This window comes from Arachis ipaensis, chromosome B7 (genome assembly GCF_059453495.1).
Source record: "Arachis ipaensis isolate K30076 ecotype BB chromosome B7, ASM5945349v1, whole genome shotgun sequence".
NCBI classification, from domain to species: Eukaryota; Viridiplantae; Streptophyta; class Magnoliopsida; order Fabales; family Fabaceae; genus Arachis; species Arachis ipaensis.
Window position 1 is genome coordinate 121,658,152 of NC_142442.1, and position 17,534 is coordinate 121,675,685.

The 17,534-nt window shown below is 42.2% G+C and overlaps 1 protein-coding gene across 1 annotated transcript; it reads left to right on the forward strand.

Moving 5' to 3' along the window:
- The first annotated feature begins 13,921 nt into the window (after positions 1–13,921).
- LOC110264316 (protein DJ-1 homolog D-like) lies at positions 13,922–14,754 on the forward strand. The gene is made up of 2 exons (XM_088492814.1): positions 13,922–14,347; positions 14,671–14,754. Exons 1-2 carry the CDS (start codon positions 13,922–13,924, stop codon positions 14,752–14,754), a joined length of 510 nt encoding a protein of 169 aa, XP_088348940.1.
- The last annotated feature ends 2,780 nt before the right edge of the window (positions 14,755–17,534 follow it).

Here is a 17,534-nt window from a genome sequence, read left to right on the forward strand (position 1 = left end):
TTAAGGTCAAGGTTTCAAGGCATAGGAACGATGATTGGAAGAATACCACTTTGCATGGGTTTCAATGGAAGGCTTGGTATGTTAAAGAGAATTCTATATGTCAACCACCTGGAAAGAGAGAGTATGAAGACAAATCGAAGACGGGTGCGAAAACAAGATATGGGATCCCGGTTCGCTATGTAAAGACCAACTATGGGGACTCATATCTTGGGTAGCACTGTGCCCGAACTTGATGAATATGGTTGGAAATTCTGTCAACCAATTGAGAAGTAAAGATCCTTGGAGATTCAAGGATGAGTACAAACATAAGCCACCATGACAATAAGCATCTCAAAATGTCCAACTTAAGGACTTAAACTAAAAGTGCTAGGTGGGAGACACCCCACCATGGTAAACTCTTTCCACTCTTTTAAATTTACTTGATAAGTGATTTGAGTTACCATTATAGGTAGATGTTTCATACAAATTTGTTTGTACAACTTAATTGTTAGCTTAGTCACATGCATGTTGTGTTTAGTAGTAGATGAATAATATCAAATATTGCATTTTTGTGAATTGTATGATGGTTGAGTGAATAAGAGTTGTGAACACTAAGGGGAGCACCCAGCAATTTTTTCTTCTGAAAAAAAAAAAAGGGCGTGGACGCGCGCGCACAACGTACGCGTACGCGTCCCGGTGCGCATGCACCACGAGCCACACTCCCGAGAGTTGGGCCTCTCTTGGGCAAACATTGTGCCTTGAGCCCAACCTGACCCACGCGGACGCGCACTACGTGCGGGCGCGCCGACTATTAGAACATGGAAGTTCGCGCAGACGCGCACCTGCCGCGTCCGCGCCGATCTACTGCTGCAAATGATTGAGCCAAACCCCAGAGAGTTAAGCCATTTCTGGGTTAGCTTTAGGCCCCAGGCCCAACCCGATCCGCGCGAGCGCATGCATTGCGCCAGCGCGCCATTTCACAATTCGTCAATGTACGCGGACGCGCATTTACCGCGCGCGCGTCCTTGTGTGTTGCCACCAATCCAGGCCACGAACCCGAGAGTCGGGCGTGCCTCAAGCCCATTCTAAGCCTCAGGCGCAATCTCATGTACGCGTGCGTGCACCGTACGCGCACGCGCCCCTGCTTAATATACCACCCCACGTTAGCGCGCACTGCCCGCTCACGCATGAATCTCCCTTTCCCTCAAATGTGCGCGGACGCGTACATACCGCGTGCGCTCAGGTCTGGTGCGCGACCCCCAGGCCAGTCTCCAGAGAGTTAGGCCTAAGTTAGGCCAACTCTAAGCCCCTAGCCCAACTCCATGCACGCGTGCGCGCACAGTACGCGCACGCGCCCTTTCCTATTTTGCTCATCCCCGCTTAAGCGCGTTGTACGCGCACGCGTAGGGTCCACGTTCTCTCAATGGACGCGGACGCGCAAGGTGCGCGCGCGCGCCGATTCAAAAATAGGGATAACCCTAGCTCGCGAAGCACACTGCGCAGTCGCGCAACCCTTTCCCCAACCTCCACCCTCTTCTTCTTCTTCTCTCCCCCAACTGCCGTCGCAGCAGCAGCGCCGGTCGCCGCCGCACGACCTACCTCCGTCACCGTCCTTGGCCATCAATTTTCTTCCCCTCTCACCGCCACCCGTCCTCTCTCTCTCCCTCTCACTCCTCTCACCCATTCCACCGTAATCAACCCATCACCGCCGATACCACCCATCACCGTCGGCGACAATCACCGGCAACCCCTCTCTCTTTCTCCATCAACACTTTCTTCTTCACTCTCTCCATCTCTCAAATCCCCTTCATCTACCTTCACTCTGCCCTCTGCCCCGCCAACCATCTGCCACTCACCGCCGTAACCGCCACCAACCGCGGCGGCGCTCTGCCCAGTCCAATCCCTCTGCTTCCATACCCCCCCTGCCCTACTTCCACTTCCCATCCTCACTCTGCTCCCAGGTTCCTGCTACAACTTCTGTTAAAAATTTTGATTACTGTTAGCTTACTGTTAGTTAGCTGAATTCAAATTTTGTATGTTAGGATAGATAGATATAATTGCTGTTAGGTAGCTAGGGCTGGATAGAGGATTTTAGGCCTGATAATTGCTCCGTATGTGCATATCTGCTGCTTGCTTCCTTGGGTACGGAATGTTGGTTTTGGGTTGATATTCCATGCAATATGTGTTGCCAGATAATATCTGTTTGCTGCTGTGCGTGATTGATGTTATTTTTTTGTGCTAATTGTGCTATTTTGCTATCCGGGAACGTCCAATTTTAAGCCGGAATGCTGCCCAATTTTCAAGGAAATTAGTTTCATTTTGATCTTTATTTCAGTTTTGGGCAAATTTCTGTTTCCTTTTTGACTTCCCGGATTTGCACAATCATTGTCAACATGAACCGCAACTTCTCGTTCGATTGAGCCTATATATCATCATATCACTGATCCACTTTTCTAACTTACTAATTTCTTTAACCGTTTTACTTCCACTCACCTTTAACCCTCTTTAACAATTCTTTCAAAAATATGATGATATTATTGCCTTTTGAATATGAAATGTTGCCTTTAATGAAGATTACAGTCTTGGTTCATTCACTTAGGTTTACTTGTTCACTTTTACATATTCAGTGCAACCTCATGATTGCTCTTTGATAATTGTATCCTGAACATGCCTTCTTTGTTACATGCTAAATGTTTTATATATTCTATCATATTTTTCAGGATGTCGGATAAAGGAAAAGCTATAGCCTCTACTTCCAAAAAAAGGAAGCGCTCTAAGACCTCTACACCCCCACCATCTGCTAACTATGCGAGGAATCCGCTGAATGAGGAGGAGAAAGAAAATCAGTTACTCCCGTCCACTGATCCAACCAAATTTCCAAATCTCTACTGCGAGCTACGCCTTTCCCGTTATGCAAAGAAGAATCTGAATATTGAGAAGAAGCTGAATCTTCCCAATGATGTGAGGCGTGCCATAAACGCCCGTATTTCTGAGCTGGGCTTGGATTTCGTCGATAGGGACTTGGGACGGATTAACATCTTATGGGTCAAGGAATTTTACTGCAATTTCTTTCGACCGGGCTTGGATTCAGTATTCTTGAGGGGCAGAGAGATCATGATCACTGAGGATGCCTTGAGGGATGCACTGCTCTGCAGAGTTGGCACTCCTGAGACTTGTGCCTACCAGCAGGCAGAGGTAGCTCTCCTCTCCATGACTTTCGACTATGAGGCACTTAGGCGCGTGATTGCTACACCAGATGCTTCTTGGGTAATGGATTCGAGCAACACAAAGCCCAAGGGCATGCTATTTGCACATCTGACTAGGGAGGCTAGGACTTGGCAACAAATATTTGCCCACTATGTCTTCCCTACCACTCACTTTTCGGAGATTCCGATGGATATGCTGGTCTTGATTGGGTGTGTCATGGAGGGGAAGAAAGTCTATTTTCCCCGACTGATTAGGCATAGCATGTGGAGAGCTCATATTCGCGGCTTGTTACCGTTTCCGACACTGGTTACTAGCTTAGCTGAGCTAGCTGATGTCCCGTGGGAGGACGATGACGTGACACCACCACCTCCAGATGACGACGACAAGGAAGTTACTATTCCCTGGGGTGTGTGGGTGCACGAGAGGCCCCCGACCAGCCGCCGTTCTTGAGCTAGAGCGGCAGTCGAGGCAGCTACACCATCTTCTTTGCCAGCAGCCCCACCTCCTTCAGCACCCGAGCCCACTTACCTACTGGTTCAGCGTCTGTTTCGGTTCTTGGAGCGCGAGAGGCTTCATGTCAGACGCCGACTGGATCGGATGGATCAGGCACTCATCTCCCTTGGCGCTGAGTTACCTCCGCTTCCAGACTCTCCGACCTCCGATGAGCAGGATCATTAGGAGGAGGACGCGGAGGCACCGGTTCAGCAGGATGGCCCTGACACTACAGAGCCGCCACAGACTCAGGAGGAGCCGGTCCCACAGCCACAGTCAGAGCCAGAGCCTATCGTTGTACCTCCCACTGATCCTCCGGTTTAGCATCGAGGACGATGCTTGGTTTTAAGTGTGGGGAGGGCACCGGTAGCATTATTTGGGAACCGGTGAACTTTTCGGCCTAGTTATCTCATTTTGCACATCTTTGTATATATTTTGACGCATTTCTAGTTTGCTTTGGATATTTTTATTGCTTATTTTGGATTTTAGATATTTTGATGCTTTTGGATATTTTTAGATGTTTTGGATGATAGATTCCGTACTTTTAGTTTGATTCTTCTTTATACATTTTGTTTATCTTTGTTTTTAGTTTGTAGTTGTGATTAGAAATCATACTTTGGATTGCAAATATTGAGTCACCCTTTTTGCATAATATATTGGCTCTAAGTGAAAAAGGAAAGGGTGAACTAAGAAAATTTTTGAACTTTTCAATCACAACAATGCTTAGTCAAACATTGAGATTTTTCAAGAAGTTTAAATATAGGGCATTGACCCAATTGATTGAAAGAGAATTTTTTTTTTTTGAAACTTGCTTGAATTTCATACCTTGTGAAGCATGTATTGAATTGAGAACACAAGCTTGTGAGACTTGAGCCTATTGATGTGGTTACATTTTATAACCACTTATTTTCCATTCTTGTGTGAAATTGTTCTCTTTCCATGATTGTGATCCTTGATTTGCTTGATTCTATATATCCGTTTATTTCTTGTGTTTGTGCATTTATATGATTGAGGCCATTCTTTCATTAGCCACTTACCCAAATAGCCAACCTTTTACTCTCCATTGTTAGCCAATTTTGAGCCTATGCTTAACCAACTCATTCTTATTTTAGCACATTACAAGCCTAAAGCGGAAAACCAACGAAAAGTCCTTGTTTGGATCTTTGATTGACCTAGGCTAGTGAGAGTGTTTTATTATTCAAAGTTGGTGAGGCTTGGGAACATTGGATGGGATAAAAAGGGGCAGTACACTTTTATGTTTTGCATTGAATTTAGAGTATTTTGATAACCTTTTGTCACATTTAGCCTAGGAATTAGCATGATTTTGTTGTCTCTCCCATATTTGTGCTTAAGTGTAAAAACATGTTTTTTTTTAAGCCTTATTTTGATGAATTCTAGTTCTTCTTTGATTCCATAAGATGCCTTGATGTGTTTGCTAGTAATTCCAGGATTGAAATAGGCTAGGCATGGATCAAAGGAAGCAAGGAAGGAAGCATACAAGTGGAGAGAAGCATAAAAAGTCAAAGAAGCAAAGTCAGCCATGCACGCGCACGCGCACAAGGCGCTCGCGCGCACATCGCAGAATTAGCCAGGGACGCGCACGCGTACCGTGCGCGCACGCGTCGATGAGGGCACATGACCTCACTAATGCAACACGTGCCTGGCGATTTGAGAGGGTTCTGAACCCATTTTTGGCGCCAAATTGCTAAGGGAAAGGAATAAAATGATGAAGGATTAAGGGGAAGGGGGATCATCATTTTTTTGGACTTATCATTATCATCACCTTTTGACCAATAATCACTTTTAGTTTAGAGTTTTAGAGAGAGAAGCTCTCTCTTCTCTCTAGAATTAGGATTAGGAATTAGGGTTAGATTAGGATCTCATAGTTCTAGGTTTAATTCAAGTCTCCTTCTACTTCTACCTTCGATTGATGATTGCTACACTTTGGTTCTTCTCTCTATCCCTGTTCTCTTGTTGTAATTTCTCTTATTTTGTTTCTAGGTTTTGTAATTGAGATACTCTTGTTCTCTTTATTTCCTTTCAATAATGCAATTTGAGGTAATTCATGATAATTGTGATTTCCTTGGTTGTTGTTGTTGATCCTTTGTATTCAATTGTAGTTAGAATTCATTCTTGTTGTGATTGACTATACTTTTCTTTTGTGCCTTCCAAGTGTTTGATGAAATGCTAGGTTGGATTTTCGTATAGATTTTGTCCCTCTTGGCCTAGGTAGAGTGATTAGTGACTCTTGAGTTATCTAATTCCTTTGTTGATTGATAATTAGAGATTGCTAATTGATTTGAATGCCTCTAAAGCTAGTCCCTCCTTTAGGAGTTAATTAGGACTTGAGGAATCAAATTGATTCATCCACTTGACTTTCCTCCATGGTTAGGGGTTAACTAAGTGGTAGCAATGAACAATTCTCATCACAATTGAGAAGGATAACTAGGATAGGACTTCTAGTTCTCACACCTTGCCAAGAGCCGTTTATAGTTGTTAGTTTATTTTCATTGCCATTTACTTTTCATGCTTCTTATCCAAAACCCCAAAATAACTCATAACCAATAACAAGACACTTTATTGTAATTCCTAGGGAGAACGACCCGAGGTCCAATACTTCGGTTTATAAATTTTAGGGGTTTGTACTAGTGACAAACAACTTTTTGTATGAAAGGATTAGTGATTGGTTTAGAAACTATACTTGCAACGAGAATTCATTTGTGAAATTCTATACCGTCAAAAATCCATTCGTCAAGGATCAGTAGCACGTTCAAAGTCCAAGCAAGTCGGACGTACCAGCTCCGGTCACCATTCACCAACCGGACACATCGGATCCGACTAGCACAGAAGATCTCGTCCGAGATCGACCTACAGTCTCAGGTAACCCTCGGAACATTGGCGCCGTTGCCGGGGAACCTGGAAGTCATCCCATCACCATGGCGGACAACCATGACAACGACCACGACTCAGATCTAGAAAATAGAACACTGCACAAAATTGCGGACGCCCCACCAAAAGACACTCTGGAATCCAATGGAGACAAAAATTCAGCTAAACCGGGAGCAATAGAAGCCCTTCAAGATCGCTTGAAACAACTTGAAGAAGAAACCCAACGACAATGAGAAATCGGAAAAGATCTACAAAAGGAAGTACGGCGACGTCGAGAATTGGAAGACAAGTTACATCAATTAGAAGCCAATCTAAAAGCCCCTCGGGTCACTCCTGAGAAAAGCTCACGCAAAGAACAGGATCCGTTCACCAGGGAAATTATGAAAACCAAAATTCCAAAAGACTTCAAACTCCCGGATATGATTTTGTACGACGGCACCACCGATCCCAACCATCATCTCAGCAATTTCAGAAGCAGAATGTACCTTACCGATGCCTCAGATGCTATTCGCTGCAAAGCCTTCCCGACAACCCTCACAAAGACGGCGATCAGATGGTTCGACAGCTTACCTCCCAAGTCCATCTCAAACTTCGACGACCTAGCCGGAAAGTTTCTTGCCAGATTCTCCATCCAGAAAGATAAAGCTAAACACGCCCCCAGTCTACTAGGGATCAAGCAAGGAGATCGGGAGAGCCTCCGCAACTACATGAAAAGATTCAACAAAACATGCATGGACATACAAAGCTTACCCACAGAGGCCGCCATCATGGGACTTATCAACGGCCTACGAGAGGGACCTTTCAGCCAGTCTATATAAAAAAAGTACCCGACCTCCGTAGACGAAGTGCAGGAACGGGCAGAAAAATACATCAACATAGAAGAAAACGCTCGGTTAGGAGAGACCTCAAAATCGGGGACCTCCTACCGTGACAGAGACAAGGAATCTAAAAGAAAAGAAGACCGACAAGGGGAGAAAATTAAAAAATACCATAATTATACCCCCTCAGAGCATCCCTAGTCGAAATATACAAAGAGGTATGCCATACAGAAAAAATCCCTCCAGCACGGCCCCTCAAAGGAAAAAGGGGAGGAGGAAATCGGAAGAAATATTGTGAATATCATCGGGTCAGAGGACACGCCACCAACGAATGCTTCGACTTAAAAAATATCATAGAAAAATTGGTAAGGGAAGGAAAATTAGATCGATTCCTGGCCACCCGAGATGATGATCAAAGAAAAAGACGAAGGGATGAAGATACCGAGCAAACAGAACGATCACTTCGGACACCAGAAAGACATGTCCACATGATACATGGCAGATTTGCAGCAGGAGGGATCTCCAAATCTTCCCGCAAAAGGTATCTCAAAGAAGTATATCATGTCGAAGGAGAGGAGGAAGCACTCAACATCCCAGCGATAACATTCACTAAGGAGGACGCGTCCGACATCATCACAGGACACGACGATCCCATGGTCATCACCATCATATTGGCAAACGCCAACCTACACCGCACCCTAATAGACCAAGGGAGTTCTGCCATTCAAGACAGCCTTTGACAAACTCGGCTTAGAAGAAAAAGAACTTAAGGCATATCCAAACAGTCTGTTCGGGTTAGGAGATACCCCGGTTCGACCACTGAGATATATATCACTACATACAACCTTTGGAAAAGGAGACCAATCCAGGACCCTCAAAATAGACTACATCGTAGTCGATGTAAGTTCAGCTTACAATGGTCTCATAGGTCGGACAACACTCAACCAACTCGGCGCAATAGTCTCGACCCCACACCTATGTATGAAGTTCCCAACTCCAAAAGGGATAGCCACGATAAAAGCTGACCAAAAGATGGCACGTCGCTGTTATAACGAAAGCCTAAACCTCAGAGGCAAAGGAGAAGAGTTCCACGCAATCGAGTTGGGCGGAGTTCAACGACGAGAAGATCTTCGCCCCCAACCAGATGGCGAGATAGAAAAAATTCAGATCGGGGACACCTCAGAAAAAACAACTAATATCGGCACAATCCTCAAAGGAGATTTAAAAGAGTTGCTAATACAATTCTTACGAGATAATGTCGACCTCTTTGCATGGAAAGCCGCGGACATGCCAGGCATAGACCCTAAGCTAATGTGCCACAAGTTGGCGGTCTACCCAGGATCTCGACCGGTACAGCAGAGACGAAGAAAGCTTGGGCCAGAGCGATCCCAAGCTGTGGAAGAGCAAGTACAGGCACTACTGGAAGCCGGACTTATAAGAGAAGTTAAATACCCGCTATGTCTAGCCAACGTCGTCTTGGTGAAAAAATCGAACGGGAAGTGGCGAATATGCACCGATTACACCGATCTCAACAAAGCTTGTCCGAAAGATCCATACCCACTCCCAAGTATTGACGCCTTGGTAGATGCTTCCTCTGGATATAAATATCTCTCGTTTATGGACGCATATTCAGGATACAACCAAATCCCATGTATCCACCAGATTAAGAAAAGACCTCGTTTTTAACACCAAAGGCAAACTACTGTTACATCGTGATGCCCTTCGGTCTCAAGAACGCAGGAGCTACTTATCAAAGACTAATGAATAAAGTTTTTTCGGATCACATCGGAAACATCATGGAGGTCTATGTGGACGACATGCTAATAAAAACACAAAGCGAAGAGACACTATTATCCGACCTGGCTCAAGTATTCGACACCATAAGGAAGCATGACATGCGACTCAATCCCGCGAAATGCACCTTTGCAGTAGAAGCAGGCAAATTCTTAGGCTTCATGCTCACTCAAAGAGGAATTGAAGCAAATCCAGACAAATGTCAGGCCATACTCAACATGAAGAGCCCAACCTGTGTTAAAGAAGTACAGCAACTCAACGGGAGACTGGCCGCCCTATCCTGATTCTTAGCAGGAGCCGCGATAAGATCTCTTCCCTTCTATGCTACTTTAAGAAAGGGAAAACAATTCGAATGGACAATAGAGTGCGAGCAAGTCTTCCAAGACCTCAAGAAGTTCTTAGGACAGCCACCTATCCTATCCCGATCGCGAGTTGGAGAACCACTCATATTATACCTCGCAGTGGGAAACAAGGCAGTAGCATCAGCATTAGTCAGAGAAGACAAAAATGGACAACAACCCGTCTACTTCATTAGCAAGGCACTACAGGGATCCGAGCTGAACTACCAGAAAATAGAAAAATTTGCCTATACTCTTATCCTAACATCTCGAGGACTCTGCCCGTACTTCCAGGCTCACACCATTAAGGTTCGAACTAACCAGCCCATAAAAGTAATATTGCAAAAAATAGATATAGCAGGCAGAATTCTACAATGGGCAGTCAAGTTGTCAGAGTTTGACCTCCAATATGAAGCTCGGACAGCCATCAAATCACAGTACCTGGCCGATTTTATCGCAGAATTCACAAATGCCCCAGAAACCCCCCACAGAATGGAATCTTTACGTGGACGGTTCTTCAAATAAAACTGGAAGTGGTGTGGGTGTGATAATAGAAAGCAACCAAGGAACCCAAGTTGAGCTCTCCCTTAAGTTCGGGTTCCCGGCCTCAAACAACCAGGCGGAATATGAAGCATTATTAGCTGGTTTAAAGCTGGCTAAAGAAGTCAGAGCTCAAAAACTCAACATTTACAGCGATTCACAAGTGGTCACATCACAAATAACAGGGAGCTACCAAGCCAAAGATCCCACCATGAAAAAGTATTTGGATAAAACCAAGGAACAGCTCGGACAAATAGGGGAGTATAAGATCTACCACATACCCCGCGAACAAAATGCTCGAGCTGATGCACTCTCAAAACTAGCCAGCACCAAACCAGGGGGCAACAATAGAAGCCTCATCCAGGAAATGTTGCAGAACCCGTCAATCTCGGAAGAGAAAAAAGTCATGACTATAACAAGTTAGGACCAAGGATGGATGACCCCTATAGTCAACTACCTCAGAACAGGAACGCTCCCCACAGAAGAAAAGGACGCAAAAAGGCTAAAAAAGGAGGCACAGTATTACACCATGATAAACAACATCATGTACAAAAGAGGAATCTCAATACCTTTACTAAAATGCGTGCCAACCTCGAACACAAGAGAAGTGCTAGAAGAAATACACGGTGGTATCTGTGGCAATCATCTCGGAGCACGAGCTCTCGCCAAAAAAGTGCTCCGGGTAGGATTTTATTGGCCAACTCTACAGAAAGAAGCCACAGAATTTGTAAAGACATGCCCACCATGTCAGAAACATGCCAACTTTCACATCGCCCCGCCAGAAGAGCTCATCAGCGTGACCTCGCCTTGGCCGTTCGCAAAATGGGAACTCGATCTTCTCGGCCCCTTCCCACAGGGATCAGGACAAGTTAAATTCCTCATAGTAGGGGTAGATTACTTTACAAAGTGGATCGAGGCAGAGCCCCTATCCAATGCCACCGCTCAAAGAAGCCATAAATTCTTATATAGAAACATTATCACAAGGTTCGGGGTTCCATATTCAATAACCACAGACAATGGCACCTAATTCACAGATGCAGGCTTCAGAAAACTAGTAGCCGACTTGAATATAAAACACCAGTACACCTCCGTCGAACATCCACAAGCCAATGGACAGGTCGAAGCTGCTAATAAAGTCATATTGGCCGGATTAAAACGGAGATTACAAGATACAAAGGGAGCCTGGGCAGAAGAGCTTCCACAGGTCCTGTGGGCATATCGAACAACGCCACATTCCACCACGAAGGAATCCCCCTTCCGATTAGCATACGGAATAGAGGCGATGATTCCAGTAGAGATTGAGGAAGGGTCGCCTAGAGTAGTTCACTACAATGAGGGAGCAAACCCCCAACTTCAGAGAGAAGAGCTCGACTTGTTACCCGAAATCCAAGAAAGAGCTCGGATCAGGGAAGAAGCTCTAAAACGCCGAATGGCTTCCAGATATAATCAAAAGGTAGTGCCGAGAAGTTTTGCAGATAATGATCTCATCCTAATCCGAAATGATATTGGAACAACTCGACCAGGAGAGGGAAAGCTGGCAGCAAACTGGAAAGGACCCTACCGAGTTGTAGAAGTACTTGGAAAGGGCTACTACAGACTGTCTGAACTCGATGGATGAGAGCTTCCCAGGTCATGACACGCCTGCAACCTCAGAAGGTACTACAGTTAGAAAAGATAAAAGATCTCATCATTGGATGCACTCTTTTTCCTGAAAAGGTTTTTTAATGAGGCACCAAGTTGAGACTCAGACAATCCCATATGTATATATTTGCACTTTTTCTTTAAATAAAATATATTTTAGATATTCTACAAAGATTTCAAGACGCATTAATCTGAAGCATTTATCGTCCGATTATAAAGCAACAGATCGGCAGAAAGTGAAAAAGAATTTCACTGCACGATCACGATAAAGACAACCGTCCGATAAAGGTGAAAACGCGATTCACCCAAAGGACGATCTAGAGATGACAACCACTTTCTACAAATCGGCAAAGATGAACACAAAATAATGTAAGAAGTTATCGAAAGTGATCTAAAAAAGAACCTGACGAGGTCTTACGGATCGCTAAAATAATAACTTAAAGACTGGTCAAACATTAAGAAGTCGAACCAAGTCAAACCAAGTTATAAGTAAACCCTGGAAAGAGGTCTGGCCAACCCTATTAAAGAGGATTACTTTAACTTAGAAGAGCCCGACATAATAAAGTCAGCCCAAAATGAAAAGTTATTAAAGTAGTCCCTGAAAGAGATCTGCCAAAGATCCAAGAAAGAGGACTACAAAAAAAAATAACTTAAGGGGAGACCGACATAACCAAGTCGTACTCCTACTACCAAAAAGTTATCAAAGTAGTCCCTGAAAGAGATCTGACAAAGATCCAAGAAAGAGGACTACAAAAAAATAACTTAAGGGAGACCGACATAACCAAGTCGGACTCATACTACCAAAAAGTTATCAAAGTAGTCCCTGAAAGAGATCTGACAAAGATCTAAGAAAGAGGACCACAAAAAATAACTTAAGGGAGACCGACACTACCAAGTCGGACTCCTACTACCAAGAAGTTATCAAAGTAATCCCTGAAAGAGACTTGACAAAGGTCCAAGAAAGAGGATTACAAAAATAACTTAAAAAGAGATCGACCTGACGAAGTCAATCTCCTACAAACAAGTTATAAAAGTAATCTCTGAAAGAGGAGATTACAATAATAACTTAGAAAGGGACCAACGCAAACACTACAAGAAAAATACTCATTCAGCCACACTTTTTTTAAGCTACATTTCAAAAGCGTAGCCTATTCATAGAATAGGCTACGCTTTTCTCCGTGTTTCTCTTTTATAAGAGAATAGGAAACACAATTATGGCATCATTTAAAAAGTGTAGCCTTAGATACAATAAAAATCACTTATAAAGCGTAGCCTTTTGTTGATATCTATAGATGCCATTTTCGTACCAAAGAGAATGCTTTTAAAGAGTAACCTATTTATTATGTTTTGGGTGCACTTCAAAAGTGATGCCTAATGTATTTAAGACCTAATGCTGACACTTGGTGAAATTTTTTCCCCTTTTCACCCAAAAGCACACGCATGACCTTCAATTCGATCGCATCTTCAATTTCAGAGAGCTCACCTTCGCCATTCTCCTCAAAAGCACAAACCCTTCACCATTGACACTCATCACCTTCATCATTCTCACCATCGCCATTGACCATCGCCCCCCACTCACCACTCACCACTCACCACTCACCGCCAGTCGCCATTCACCACTCACCACATCGCTGCACTAACCATCTCCTCTTTGCGCATAAACCCTTCACCATTGGCACTCATAACCTTTTCCCTTCTCACCGTCGCCATTGACCGTCGCCCCCACTCACGACTCACCACATCGCTGCACTGATCGTTGCTCCTCTTCGCCGTCCTTCACTGATCGTCGCTGTGCTGCCCTCACCGTCGTCATCTCTGCACTTCTCATCGTCCTCTCTGTGCTCACATCGTCGGATAGGTATGTATTGATTTGCATTTGGTTCTGAAATTTCAGAGGTTTAGGGTTCCGATTTTTGGGGTTCTGTGAATGGGGTTTCGATTTGGATTTGATTTGGGATTCAACTCTCATAATTAGATTTTATTGTTGATGATTAAGGTTCTAGTTTTAATTGATTGCCTATTCAGCTGCCGTGTTTATGAGAGGCAAAGGGATGAGTTTATAAGAATGAGATTACAACTTAGAATACCCGCAATTGAAAAGGGTTTTTTTACATGTGAAGATTCTGTACAGTATTTTGAAAATGGATTTCATATTTTTTATATTTAGATGCAAAGAGGTTTTGTTTAGGAATCCAATTTTTGAGCTTTGCATGTGGAGTTTTCATGTTGTTGAGGGTGTTGCATATTGGCAAGTCTGAGACACGTGGTCACGATTTCATCCTCAATGCAAAGTTTGCTGAAATTGATGCTGCAAACTATGACGGGCTGCTGTTACCGGGTGGAAGAGTGCCAGAGTATCTTGCTCATGATCCTCTTGTTGTGGCACTGGTGATCAAGTTTTTCAGTTCTGGAAAAGCACTTGCTTCCATTTGCCACAGACAGTTGATTCTAGCAGCTGCAGGTGTAGCTAAAGGTCGCAAGTGCACCGCTTTTCCTCCTGTTAAACCGGCATTGGTTGCCTCCGGTGCTCATTGGGTTGAACTAGACACCATGGCAGCAATAGTGGTGGATGGTAATCTCATTGCTGCCGCCACTTATGAAGGGAACCCTAAATTTATTCAGCACTTTGTGAAGGCACTTGGAGGCAACGTAAGTGGCTCCAATAAAAAAATCCTCTTTATTTGTGGGGTACATTCAAATGATTTTCAGGCACACAACTGATACGGACTTAGTTTAGACATGTTTTATTTTTTTTTTCTCTATTGTTGAATGATTGTTGAATTGGATAGTTAGATACATTGTTTTATCTACTAATATACTGTAACATTACAGTGCTTGTGAATCTTTAGAATGTATTTACTATGCTTTGCTAGAATATTTTTAGTTTAGGGTGTCAGTAGTTGAAAGGTCAATTTATTAGTATTTATGTTGTTGATATTTTAAGGGTTTGTGCGAATGATATATTGCTTCAGAAGGACTCAAACATAGAGTTTTTGAGGTCTCACTTGCTGATCTTCAAGGGGATCAGGACCACACCTTCAAGAAGATTAGATTGAGAGCAGAAGATGTACAAGGAAGGATGTGCTCACAAATTTCTGGGTATGCTATATTGCTTAGCCTCCTTTAACCTATTTATTATCTTGTATGGTTGTAAGCTTATTGAAACTTTTCCTTTAATCTACAGGGCAAGGATTTTACTACTGACAAACTGAGGTCACTTGTTAAGAAACGGTAAACTTTGATTGAAGCTCATGTGGATGTGAATACCACTGATAATTACACTTTGAGGATGTTCTGTATTGGGTTTGCTAAGAGACATTTTAACCAGATGAAAAGAACCTGCTATGCTCAATCAAGCCAAATTCATCAGGTGTGTTAACTATATGGCATAAGCTATGTTTATTCTATTTAGGCAAAACTTGTGCAGTGTCTACATTGATTTTATTTTCTCAAATTAGCATGATGTGAACTCTTCACATTAATTTGTTGACGCTTTAAACACAATTCAATTTGGGAAGGAAGGTAATATACCTAAAGTTTGTTTATTTATCATCAATCTTTTGTATTGACTAAAATTGTAAATAGTTGGATTTTTCTCTATTAAACTTACAAGTGACAACTAACTAACAAACAACATCCACAATGAATGGTCGAGTCAATCGGATTTGATTAGCCATTCGATTAGTTAATCTTAATCATGAATCACACAACATGGCACTTGGCAAAGAGATGCTCATTCACCACACGTGACACCTTTTCTTGTTTATTGCTTCTGTCCCACGAATGGTTTCTGATTCATTCAAATATGTATTACATAAGGATAACCAAGAAAAAAAAAGGAATTTCACTTACCAGGAAAAAAAAAAGATAGAATTAAAGCTCAATCTATTAATTCTGGAAGAAAGCTCACTTGATTTAATGCTTGTTGCTTCTTTCCCTCAGATTATGTTATCCTAGTGTATAAGAGAAAATATTAATTTCTCAAAGTATGACAAATTAATTGGCAATGCTTGACTTTTTTGCAGATGAACATCACGAGATTTCTGAGCACAAGGAATGTGTAGCAACTGTAATTTTCGTGTGTAGAAGTAGAACCCACTACACTAGCCACTAATATCGGGTTGCCAAGAAGCTCTAAAGAACAATCGTCATTAGGAATGTGTGTATAGTCACAGATAATTAGTCACAGGTACAGTATAGTACTTAATTACTTATTTCACATTTCCAATGGATATATATGTGTGTATACATATTAATGTAAAGTTGAACGTACATATTAGGAGGTTAATAAAAAGAGTAGTAGGTTTGGTAAGCTTTCACTGCTATATCTTTATGCCTTTTAGGATGGCCGTGAATGCTATAAACAATGCTTGTAAGAGATATTGGCATTTGGAATTTGATGAGTTATAGGTTATTCTTTTATTGATGGGGTGATTCTTTTGTTGTTGCCTGTCAAAGTTGCTGCCTTTAGGCTTTATAAATTAAAAAAGGATTCACTTGGTTGCTGAAATTGATTGCAGATTTGAGTTATCTTCTGTGGTCACCACATTTTAAAGCAACAGCTCAAAGAGAAAGCGACAACTTTAAAAGATGAACTTGGAGACATGAAGGCCAAACAGTAGCAACAAGAGGAAGAGATTCATAGATTGTGGAATATGGTTTAGTTATTAGAAGATACTTATGTAGGATATAATATTTTAGTTTTTCGTAGAGTATTAATAGTAAATTCTAAGTGGTCTCTTGCTTATTTTGATATGACTATACTTAATTTAGTGTGAGATGTATGAATATTCAAAATTAACTTCATTTCAATACTTTTGGTTCATTATAAATATATTTTGTTTACAGATAATTTTATTATTTAAATAAATTATTTAGTATAATTTTGTATTTATTTTTATTTTATTTTATTTAACTCATTTAATTAAAAATACAAAATTATATATGTAATTATATTATTAAATATTATACTGTACAAAAAATTATTGGAATATTAATTATATATATATTAAAAATTAAAAAAAAATAATGAGGGACCTAAGGCTACACTTGTATAGAGTAGCTATAAGTATATTATTTGTTACGTTTATAAAGTGATGCAGTAGCCTTGAAAAGTGTAGCCTATTCTTTTGAATTCTAGTAATCATTAGTGCTGAAAAGCGTAGCCTTTGGTCCTGAATAGCATCACTTAAAAAGCGCACCCTATTTTCAAAGGCCAGAAGCGTAGCTTTTGATACAGAAAAGCGTAGCCTTTGAGAATAGGCAACGGCCGAATAGGAATCACCCCAAAAAGCGTAGCCGTAGCCCAGAAAGCGTAGCCGTAGCCTAAGGCATCATTTTTTTCCACTTTTGGCTACACTTTTCAAGTGTACCTGAATGGGTGTTTTTCTTGTAGTGAAAGGAACCGGCCACAAATACAGAAAACCGAGAAACAAGTTGGACCCCACAAATCGTAACTTCAAAGGATTCAAGCTACAAACAACAAAGTAATCCAAGGAGGTCGAGCAGCAAGATTTCGAACATCAATAGAAAAGCAAAAAGATGTCAAGTCAAACAACTACTTCTACTTTATAAAGTTATAAGGCCTGGAAGGCCACCAAAACCTACCACAAAGAGATAACAAGTTACCTTTTGTTTTTCAAAATAAAAAGTTGCTAGACAAGCAACTAGAAAGCGTCAGCAAATAAATAAAAAAGTTCTAAAAGAGCCCACAAGTCGGGCCAACTACATAAATTTTTAAAGAAGAGATCAGCAAACATCAGGAACCTTCTTGGCAGCATCAGGACAAGGAGAAGGAGGGCGAGTCTGGATCGGCACAGCATCCACAGTTCCATCC

Coding starts and splice junctions, on each gene's coding strand:
- LOC110264316 (XM_088492814.1), top strand. CDS start 13,922: ATGTTGTTGAGGGTGTTGCATATTGGCAAGTCTGAGACACGTGGTCAC. Junction 14,348..14,670: donor TGAAGGCACTTGGAGGCAAC/GTAAGTGGCTCC, acceptor ATATTGCTTCAG/AAGGACTCAAACATAGAGTT.